The following is an 11,341-nucleotide window of genomic DNA, read 5'->3' as shown; positions in this document are numbered from 1 at the left end:
GATGTGCTAAAACAGGTCTGTCAAACCAGTGCAAGGGCAAGAGAGAACCAGACTTATCTCTGCAACGGCCCTGATCCAACACTCATTGTAGTCAATAGGAGTCTTTCTACAGTCATCAGTGGGTGCTGGGTAAGGCTCCTGAACTTTAATAAACTTTGGCTACATTCACAATGAATGGCCAAACTATGTTATGAACTGGGTTTTGCACCATGTTTAAACGGTGTTTAAAAGGCAACTTGCAAATGCACTACAGTTGTGCTGCAGAAAAGCCAACTGTGCAGAAATCCACTGCCGTTGTCCATGGATTACACAGCTAAATAACAAGACAAATGAGCTCGCAAGCAAGGGAGACAGACAGACACACCCACCCTCCATTAAAATTTCTGTAGTGCTGTGACCAATCATTTTAATTTAATCTCTGGCTCCTAGATTTGCTGACTCAGTATTTTTTAAGAAACTATTGGCAGCTCATGAAGATTAGAAATATCAAGCTCCTCTTCTAAACATTAACAATGAAAACACATCAACTCCGACAAACCTGCTGAGACCTACTCACCTCCAGATGATCAGCATTCTTTCCCTTCCAATGCAAAATAAGGGTGAAAAAAGAAAAGAAAAGAAATAGAAGTATTCAACTCATACCAGAAGTAAATAAACAAACTTTACATCAGCAGATTAAAGATAAAGGGCAAGCTTTTCAAAAGTAACTTGTGATTTTGGATACCCAATTTCGGGCACGCAAAAATGGCCAGATTTTCAAACAGTGGGCCCTTCTCAAATTGGGCAACCAAAAATTGAAGAACCCTAAATTGTCAGTGCTGGTCAAAATGTTCCAAATTTAAATTTTTCAACCCGGGAGAGGGGAGGAAAGAAAGGGGATTAATTTTTGCCAAACATTTTTCAGAAAAAATTTGATCCTGTTTTTCTGACCTGTTATATAACTGGTTGGGAAAATTCACATTTTGCTTTTTTGACCAAAAAATTTTTCAACTAAAAAAGGGACACCTTTCCCCCCCAAAAATTAAAAAAATAGAAGTTTCCCCATGTTTCAACCACATTTTTGAAAATGTGAGCCAGAGAACTGGATTCTCCTCTCACACTGGTGCAAACTCCATTTACTCCAATCTACACCTGCATAAGTAAGATCAGATCAGGTCCCAAAGTGAATTCGATTGAGTGTTAATATCCTTTTTTGGCACACACAGAAAATGTTTGTGGTAATTTAAAAAAAAAAAAAAAAAAAGCAAATCTCTGATAAAAATAAATTTCAAAACACAGGATCCACATTTTAAAACACATTGAAGGTATTTTTATGGCTAACTACAGACATGATAATACAGACATTTACAAAAGATTTAGTGCATATTTACACTTTTTAAAAAAGAATTAAAGCTGCCACATTCTTCAAAGATTTTAGGGCTATTTCAACAAGTGAGTTACAAAACAGCTCATTTCCCAATTATGAAATCAACTTGACAATTTAAACAAAAAGGAAAAAAATAATCCACACAATTTATTTTAATATAGATTTATATAGGAAAAAAAGACCATTCTCTTGATACATTTTCTAAGGTTGTTAAATAGCAAACTTATCATGTTTCCATTCATGGTTTGATATTTTGGACCCTAAAGATAAGCAGCACATTGGTCAGTTTCTTCTGGCTCTTCCCTGTAGGTCACAACTCCAGGGAAAGGAAAACCAAGAGAGCATAAAATGTAACCCATCTAACAATTACTATTCTATAAATGGAGAACTAGAGGACTAGAATCCTGGAGAATCTCTCTCAGAGCCACTGAAGTCAATGGGAGTTTTACCATTGAGTCTATGTTGAGGCAAACCTCTAAAGGTTCTGATCAGTATCAAGTTGACCTGTGGATATTGAGTGGAACCCCAAGGGATAAGTCACCCAAGATTTATTTCAACACTTCAGCTTCTGGTCCCAGCCAGAAAGCGGAGGTCACTGAAAACTTATTTAAACTTTTGAGAACTAAAACAAAAACCCCAAAGGCTCTGCTTGAGTTAGGAGAGGGAAGGGCCTGTTATTTTAATCTAAACTCCTTAGCTCAGTACTTGTTTTACATTTACACAACAGTGCAAACAAGACGGGTTTCAATATTTTCCTGAAGGCCTAAGAAACATTACTAGAAATCAAAAACTAAAACCACCCTAGAGTAAGATCTTTTGGGGGGAGGAAAAGAAGTATTTTCTTCATAAATACAGTAGTACAATTATATTTACGCCTTTTACTTTCTAGACATAAAATTGCTAGCTTTTTTAAAAGTTCCTATATGAATATATGAAAAGAGAACCCCCAGGCACATTTGACACGGTGTGGAGAATTACAGTAAATTCTGTGCTGGCGCTCACCAGTCCTAATGAGTGTTAAAATCCAAAGACCAAAAAAAGTCTGTCCAAACTAAATGTGCGGTGTTACACGATCACCATTGTAATGACCAGATAAACAACAGTCTCTTTGGTGGCTGCTAGTAATAGGATTCACTGGACAGATGTCTAGGAAGACTATTGCAACACATAATTTGAGCAATTGGCTCCTGGAGCATGCAGTGTTCTTGGTAACTTTTGAGTGAATCCTGCAAACCGGCCGCATGGATAGCTCTTAGGAAAACCCACTAACTCGTTTAATCAACAAACGGCTGTTAGATGGGAGCATTTAAAGTCACTAGTGATATGGGGCCATATTTGAATCAATCATCTAGTGATGAAAGGTTCTGTCTCCTATTACTCAGTCCCCTGGGCCATCAAATCTCAGGGGAGTTTCCCATAGAAAGCATTTGTGGGATTGGACACTTTGTGAGCATTTAAGGGGAAAGAGAAAGAGATGAAAAATGTATGCTTGTTCTGCTCTACAAAGAGGAATATGAGGTTTTCCTTATAAAAGCTGAAACTCTGCTTCTAATACCCGAGTTTAAGACAAACTCTTAGTCTAAAGTTTGGTTTGAGATTTAAGGTCATTGCAATTACTTTGAATTACAATCTTACTTCAGTAGAAAGTAATCTACAGAAAGAAAAGGACCAGGTGTGCAGTTTGACTTCTTTAAGTAGCTTCTGTTTAAAAACAAAACTGAAAAATCTGTACAGAGAAAGACTGAAAACTATATCACACGACTCCCCCAAAAGAAAGCAGCTTGTTTAGATTCACATCAGGATCACTCAGGGAAGACTTAGGGAAAAGCACATATTCCTGATGGCTCCTAGTTTGTCAGCCCAGCAAGAGGACCTCAGATCCCCAGCTCACACAAGAATAATCCATCTTTTTTTTTTTTTGCTTTCTTTCTTTTTTAAATGGCTGACTGTAATAAAAACTTAACTCACAACGTTAATGCTAGAAAACAGGGAAATTAACTAAAGCAATATGAAATTGTGGGAAATTTTTCCTTCCAAACTCATTCACATTTGCACAGAACTGCCAAAGCCACCATATAATACTGAAGTTTTGCATTACTGGAGATCTCTAGCCTGCATTTTCAGGAGGAGACCATTGCTGTGCAGTTTCTGTGTTTCATTCAGAAAGCTTAACCCTCTATTTCTTTTCTTCATTAGAATAATTACAATGGAATTTTGTTATAAGGAATGAGTTGGGGGTGTTGACTGGTCCATCCTAATCATCAATACACATGGACCCAGGCAAATTGGAGTTTACCCGATCAGACATATGTGCATAATTGACTCATACATTTTAGTTCCAATGCCGGTCAATTGAGTTAGAATGGACTAATGGGCAAAGGATATAACATTTCTTACCTGCCTCTGAGTAGCCCTCAAGAAGGTACAGTTTTCCCAGACTTTGAAAGACTAACGAAAAGACTTGCACTTCTCACCCTGAATCCCTCTCACAGCTATACTATCAATTTCCCTAGCTGTTCACTGTATTAAACCCAGCACACAAAATGTACAATAGGGAACAATCCTATGGCAGGAAGATGGATAAGGTCACACAATGCTTCCAATGACAACAAAGAAAGGAGAGGCATCATTTAGAATCACCCAGGGTAGGCATTACTTGATGTCATGGGATGAAATTAAGCAAAAAAAGAACATTAGCTATTTTCAACAGTGAGAGCTATGAGGCTGTGAAGGGTATCCCCATGAGAAGGGGAAGAACACTTGCCAGGACAAAATATAACAGAATGAACTTTAAGGAACAATTCTGCACAGGCCAAGAAGAAAGACGAGGACCTACTTGGTAGAGCTGGGCCAACTCAAAAGTACAGCTCTGAATTATCCCACACATTGTGGGTGTCCAGTTTTGGGGGGGTGGATTCAAGCTGAAAGAGGTCAGTGGCAAAGTTAGGGTATTTGCACTGGGGCCATCTCTTACCAACATACTTTGCCATCTTTAAATTTTATGGTTCTAAGAGTTCTCAATGATTAAAATTAGCAAGTGGCAAACCCACCAGGACTCAGAGGAACTGCCTTTCAAAAATAAAGCATGATCCATTCTGCTGAACGAATGCTTCAAGTAAAATATAATCCCACTCTGAGCGGATATTTGGGCATTACAGTATTAACTTTGGGACAGGATGAAAACCAAGAAAGTTATCTGAGGCCTACTAATGGAGGACATCTTTCTGGGTTTTCTTCTCCCTTGTAAAATCCAGGCTGCTTCCACTGATCTGTTAAGGCCAATTACTTTGATCCTTGTAAAAGCCAATTAGCCAGAGGCTAGAAGACACAGTACCAACAGGTGATAGCGCTGCAGCCTCCATACTCCCACTGCAATTTAGGGCCTAATGCACTAAGGTGCCAAGTGCTCTCGATTCAGTGGGAGTTAAGGATACTGAGCCCATTGCAGGATAAGGCTTGATGCTTTAACGTGAAGCTACTTCACTCCATGGCAAGATTTGGCCACTACGATGCTGTAATGGAATTTTGGGATCAGCTGAGATGCTTTAGCAGCACTGTCAGGTAAAGACATAAAATTTAAGTAAACCAAGTGTTTTAAAACAAACTAATATTAATACAAGTGTTTTCATAAAATTTTTTAAAAACCCTCAAAACAAACCTTTTTTAAAAATGTGTCTGAACACCCCCCCTGCAGGGTTTGCAACCCAAGCACTGCAGCATTTGGGCTAGTTCCTAAAAACCGAAAGTGAAACTGATGATGAACAAATGTGAAACTTATTCCCTTAAATACTTTAAAACACAGAAATGCTGCTCTCTCCAGTTAGAAGAGGGAAATATTTTGGAAGCACGCAGAATTTGCCACTTGAAACTTTTGACAATAACCAACTGTACCCTTTGCCTTGTATAAGGTACTAACTTGGACACTTTGCTATATGAAAAGAGAATCCGTTATTTCATGGAATGAGGGACACACAAACTAGAAAGAGATTTGAAATAGAGGGAAATATACCAAAAATAATTCTCTATCAAGTTCTAATGCAGCAGATCAAGTTGCTAATATTCAAATACTACAGGGCTCAACACCCACACCGGTGGAAATTCAGAGTAATTCCACTGAAGACAGTGGAGTTACAATGGTGAAAAACAGATGTAATTGAGATCAGGATTAGGCCCACAGTTTCTTCATATTTATTAACTTAAAACCTGAATGCAATATATTATTTATCTACTGTATAAATTACTCAAAATTATATATGTATAAAAGTACTGGGGACCCTCTGATACTGCTGAAAATAACAAACATGACATTAATCTCTGGAGCTATTAAAAATAATGCGACTGTGATAGAGTACAAAAAAAAAAACAAAAAAGTGCATGAGCACATTGCGAAAACTGAAATCCTTCCAGCCCTGGAATATGGGATGTCCATGTTGACTTCGTACTACTGAGGGCAATAGAGAAAAAAAGCTCCCTTGATCATCTCTTATGAGTTTTACAAAGCTACTCAGAATACCTGTACTCTGGAGCCTTCAGTGACATTCAGAACAATGCACACCAATCTTGTTGTGATGTTACATGGTCATTGTGTGATCTGGTGCTCAATAAATTTGCAGAGTCATTACACCCATCTTGGCAGTGTTCAAATGAAATTAACCAACTGCTGTGAAAGTAAGTACTATATTTTTAAAAAAAAAAATACTGAAATTAAAAATAGAATTTAGTGCATTTAAGACCTTGGTTTTATCCAGACATTACCAGATCCAGTATTTAAAAACAAGCTTGGGGAGGAAGAGAGGGGAGGGAACGACTTTCAAAGAACAAGTATTTTATAATTTAGAACAAATTATAAATTAACCTGTCCACATTCTGGAGGCATAATATACAAGAGCAAAGAGCTGAGTGTTCCTTTATTACTCAGGTATTATATTTTTTCCAATAAAAATGTCTTTTTTTAAAAAATTCTTGCTACTGTGTCCCAGCTTTGATATAAGTTCAGCCTTTCAGATGAGGTATTCCACCATTTCTGCATCAGTGAGGTCCTGCCCCAAGCTGTGAACAGGCGGTTTTCTTTCCAAAGTGCTGGAGTGGAAAACTGGCCCATCTATATCAAGAGGAGGAAACATATCAGAAAGAATCAAGCTATAACTCCAGTTGCCAACTACAGCTACAGTGGGGATATGATTGGAAGCAGGGAGTTTCCTGCTTATTCATAAAGGCAGTTTGTGATGCTGGCCAACAGACTGACAGCAGCTCTTGAAATTTAAAAATTCAGATTTTCTCTCTTTCCTTACTTTCTCTCTTTCATAGTTATGCAACGATGTATAAATCTGCAGTGACTGCGTTAAAATCAGCATAGTGACTCTGGCTTTACACCAACGTAATGGAGATCCAGAATCAGTCCATTTGGCATTAACCTTTCACCAAAGGGCGCTCCGAGACCCAGCCTTTACTGTGATCATCATCTAGCTCATATCACCCTACCAACATCTAAACCCATAGAATTGGCAATCCCAAAAGGCTCTGCATGACTAGCACCCTGAAACAGAAATTACACTGACCTCATACCAATGCTCCACTGGGGACCAGCTGGGTCTAGTTACCTGTTTTGTCTGAATTGTAGGGCATGCTGGTAGTGGGAAGTCGCCCTGGTACAAGGGCCACAGCAGAAGAAGCAGCTTTACTGTGTTCACTTCCCCTGTCTGTCTGAGTGCTGCAGTCTCGGCTGCCTGTTTTTGAGTGTGCAGACAGCAGCGGGGTGGAAGGAAGGACCGGCGAGGGCGTTGAAGAAATGGATTCCGAGCGATATTCTGGACCCAGCAGAACACCTTTGTGGACAGAAAGGGAAGCAGATTTTAAAGCACTTACATACGAGGAGCATCTCAGCACTAGTTCTGCCCAGTTCACAGTTTTGCACTTCTCTCCCTCCTTTCAACTGCCAATCTCGAAGTGCTTTATGAAGGATTGCATTATCCCCACTTTACAGATGAGGAAAAGTAAGGCTCAGAGATTGGGAAAACCAAGGTCACTCAGCACTATAAAGGTAATGTTGGAATAGGTTTCATCTCCTAGGCCCTATCTCCAACCACTAGACAATGCTGCTTCTCCTCCATGGCCCACTTCTGTGTAGTCCTGCTCACCCTGAAGTCAATTGCAAAAAATTCCCATTTACAGCAATGGGAGTAGGTTTGGTCCCCAAGCCATTTAAGGAAAAAATAACTAATAACTTGGACTAATTACAACACATTTTCTCCAAATAAAGGCTGTGAGCCCTTCAGGCAAGTGACCATATCTTTGTATATGTTTGTGGCGCACCTAGTGCCCTCGGTCAGAACATTGTCCTTCCATTGCTTGTGCTGCCCCGAGTGGTTTTAGACCGCGCTTCCTTAAAATAGTTAGCAGTGCTTTTGTTAGGATTACGTTACCTAAACTGCCCTTCCAGCTCTTGTCCTCCCTCTTCTCTTCCAATATGGGAGTGCTACTCAGTGTTGAAGAGTGGGACAGCAAGCCTGATCCAGCATTAGAAATTGACATCAGGGACTTAGCTGGTCTCATTGAAGATAGCTGATCTGTCTTACTGGTCTCTTTCCGGGAGCGCTGCTGGAGGACTTTAATCATGGCATCCTTTTCAATGATCTGAGCATGGAGAGTCTTTATCCTAAAAGGATAACAAAAAGAACAGTATCTTCAGACTGATGCTTCAAAGTCTACTGTGCTCTCGTAACTATCCCTTGCTTTTTAGGCATTCGGGGAATTAGTGCAGCTCTTTGTTAAAGAGAATGCAACTGAGATAACTAACTTGAATAATGGGTGCTCACTGACCCATCGTGGCATAGGGCCAGATCATGGACAAGACTTTCTAAACTTGAGAGATCTTCACTGAGCTGGACACAACAACTGCAGCGTCAGTTTGAGATCCAAGAGCTATGGCCAGAAAGCGAAGGGATAAGGAAGAGGAGGGATTAATGCTCTTCAGCAAATCTACACTGTGCCAAACACCAAGACAAACACCCCAATGGAACTGCATTGTTAAGACATGATCCAAATTTATCTGAACTTGGTGTTAGAGGCACAAATCTGTATGAAGGTGGTGAAGAGGAACAAGAAGAGCAGACAAATATGGACAGAACATTAAAAAAATAAATAGAATCAAGAGTCTGAGGGGCATTTTACTTATGAATCCAAACCATCCCAACAGTGAAAGAAAATGCAATTGTTTTGTTCAACCAAGTGAGCACAACCTGGTATCTCTCATATTTCATTGCTATAAGTGAGGCTACCAACAACCCAACGGGATGATTCCCAATAGCCTGCCCCAGCCATCAACTTAAAATTACAATGCGAAAGAAGCTGTCTGAGAACAAACTGTATTTTACCTGCCCTCCATGTCAAGACACCGCCTATTGGCCATCAGGATCTCCTCCTCTTCCTTCTGAATGCGAGCTTCCAAAGAGGTGTCGTAGCTAGCATTAGGCGAGTGGCTGATCACAGTTGTGTCCCTGAGAATGAGCAGTATAGCAGATAAAGGACCATAGGAATGCACTGTCCTCATCCCAAAAGCACACAATCATCTCTCAAAACTATTTAACAAACATATCCACTTCTTTGAGTAAAGGCTTGTTCAGGGTCTCCATTTCTGGCTATGGACCTCAAACCAGGAAAACCCGTCTCCCAGCACTAAAGAAACAATAGAGATGCCATAAGACACTAAAAACAAGGGCCCACTCTACACACAATCCTGCTCATCTACAGGTGTGTTTTTAAACGGATTTAGTTAAACCCAGGCAAGTTTGTGTGTAGTCAAGGACACGGATGTAGGGAAAATGGCACCCCAGGATTAGAGGCTAGACACATATATTCTCTTTTAAGCTAGAATATAGTGAATTTGTGTCTGATGATTTTAGATAAGTAGTCCTCTCTCCTACAGGCTAGTGCTCAAATGTTTTGGGTACTGGTTGCATATGGAGGATAAACAGCTTTCTTTCACTTTAACTTCTACGCAACACACTTAGGGTCCCCCATTGCAGTGGTTCTCAACCTATTTACCATTAGTGTGTACCAATACTACCTGTATGGCCCTGAGGAGGTCACACGGGCCACAGCTCTGTGCTAACTGGGCTGCAGGTTGAGAACCACTGCCCCATTGCAATCTTTGCATAGTCTACTAAACACACACCAAGCATTTAATGCTGCTATACCCTTACATTTCAGATAGATTTCTTCTTAACACGTCCTAGGAAGACCAGCCTGCCATTTAGGTTAAAAACACCACACCCCAAACACTCAGGCTAAGATTTTCGAAATCAGTTAGGGGATACAGACACCAAATAGGAACTGAACATCCATACCCCTTAGGTGGTTTTGAGAGTCTCAGCCCGAATGTTAGAGTAGGATGAGAAGAGAGTTTATGTTATTACTCTGTAGCATCCATATTTTAAACAATGCGATGCAAGCTAATAAAACTAATACAGTAATATTACAACCCTTGTTCACTTCAATATCAGTCATCATGCTACGCCATTATACCACCATGTGGGTCCTAACAATTAGAAGGCCCCATACAACATAAATGCACATTCAAATAACAGGTTTCAGAGTTGAAGCCGTGTTAGTCTGTATTCGCAAAAAGAAAAGGAGTACTTGTGGCACCTTAGAGACTAACAAATTTATTAGAGCATAAGCTTTCGTGAGCTATAGCTCACTTCATCCGATGAAGTGAGCTGTAGCTCACGAAAGCTTATGCTCTAATAAATTTGTTAGTCTCTAAGGTGCCACAAGTACTCCTTTTCTTTTATTCAAATAACATTAAGACTGCAGCAGCCTGAGACAGGATGAGAGCTACCAAATCATTATAATGTGCCAATTTTACTTCCTATGTCTGGCAGGGTTAAGAATGGAGTGGCCAGCATACCTCTCACTCTGCCAAGGCACAACCAGGGGATGCAGTGAATGGCAAAACCCCAAAATAAGGAACACAAAGAGACTATTCAGACAGGAAGCTTAAAAATGGTGTCTCCTTGAAATGAGGAACATTTGGGAGGAATGGTGGCCAACGTTAACTTAGAATTAACTTTCTGACTGTCAGATGCTAGGGCAGTAATAGATCTGTCTAGGACTAGCAGTTGGAAGGAAACAGGAAACTAAAGTCTGGAGATGGCAGCTTTCCTGACTCTGGAAACCTTCCTTGCTTGTTTACTTAAATACAACATCAACTGGCTTAATGTGTTCTCTCACCATATGTGACAACCAACGGACCACACTCCTATTTATCAGCGTGGACTGAAAATATAACATGCCCCTTGGACACACATTAAAGAAGCCATTTAGAGAATCTCAGGGAAGCTGGAAAACAGTGCACAAGAAGCATTAATACCTTGAGGTAACAGGCTGCTTCTGGAGAGAGAGAAGATAACCCTTTAAATGCTAGTACAGCAAATGCTGCAACTCTCCTCGCTGATTTTTACTATGATTCTGCAATAAGTTACGAACCTAGTTGTTGCACTTGAATCTGGTTTACAAAATGGACTAAAATAAAGCTTTCTGTCAGGAGGCAGGCAATTAGCAGTTAGCAATAAAATCACATGTAAGCACAACCCAATTGCACTCCATGAGCAGCACTTGCTCACCAGCTAACTGAAGCCTATTGACAGCAAGTATTTCTGGATAGTTGTCTTGGAATCCAAGCTGGATACCAAATTTCAGACACCATTCCCTCCCTGCCCCCATAAACGATACCATCTCTATGCAGCCAAATGCTTTAAGCGGAATTTCTGTGCGTGTGTCTTTGGTTAACAGCCATATTGAGGACAATACCACAAAGTAGTTTGCAAAAATAGTCTGGTGAACAAATGTGGCATTCAGGCCAAACGATGTGAATCACCATGCTTCCCAGATCTTACGTGACGGCAGCAAGGACAGATTCTTGTAAATCTTTTTCTGCTCTACCATCTATTTTTGGATCAGCAGCTTCAAGGAGCC

General features: G+C 40.1%; 1 protein-coding gene across 7 annotated transcripts in view; it reads right to left on the bottom strand.

Annotated features, from left to right (window-relative positions):
- Positions 1 to 1,282: 1,282 nt before the first annotated feature.
- The window catches only part of AMOT (angiomotin), an 85,791-nt gene continuing 75,732 nt past the window's right edge, over positions 1,283 to 11,341 (bottom strand). For all 7 annotated transcript variants that reach the window (XM_038416848.2, XM_043492139.1, XM_043492137.1 and 4 more), the window contains 4 exons: positions 8,740 to 8,862; positions 7,789 to 8,021; positions 6,967 to 7,191; positions 1,283 to 6,467 (listed from right to left, as the gene is read on the bottom strand). In XM_038416848.2, coding sequence (XP_038272776.1) covers positions 6,367 to 6,467; positions 6,967 to 7,191; positions 7,789 to 8,021; positions 8,740 to 8,862 — 682 coding nt within the window. In that variant the 3' untranslated portion in view covers positions 1,283 to 6,366. The remainder of the gene's footprint in view (positions 6,468 to 6,966; positions 7,192 to 7,788; positions 8,022 to 8,739; positions 8,863 to 11,341) is intronic.

The sequence above is a fragment of the Dermochelys coriacea genome, chromosome 9 (genome assembly GCF_009764565.3).
Source record: "Dermochelys coriacea isolate rDerCor1 chromosome 9, rDerCor1.pri.v4, whole genome shotgun sequence".
In the NCBI taxonomy this organism is placed as follows: domain Eukaryota; kingdom Metazoa; phylum Chordata; order Testudines; family Dermochelyidae; genus Dermochelys; species Dermochelys coriacea.
This window is presented reverse-complemented; position numbering and strand designations above follow the sequence as displayed.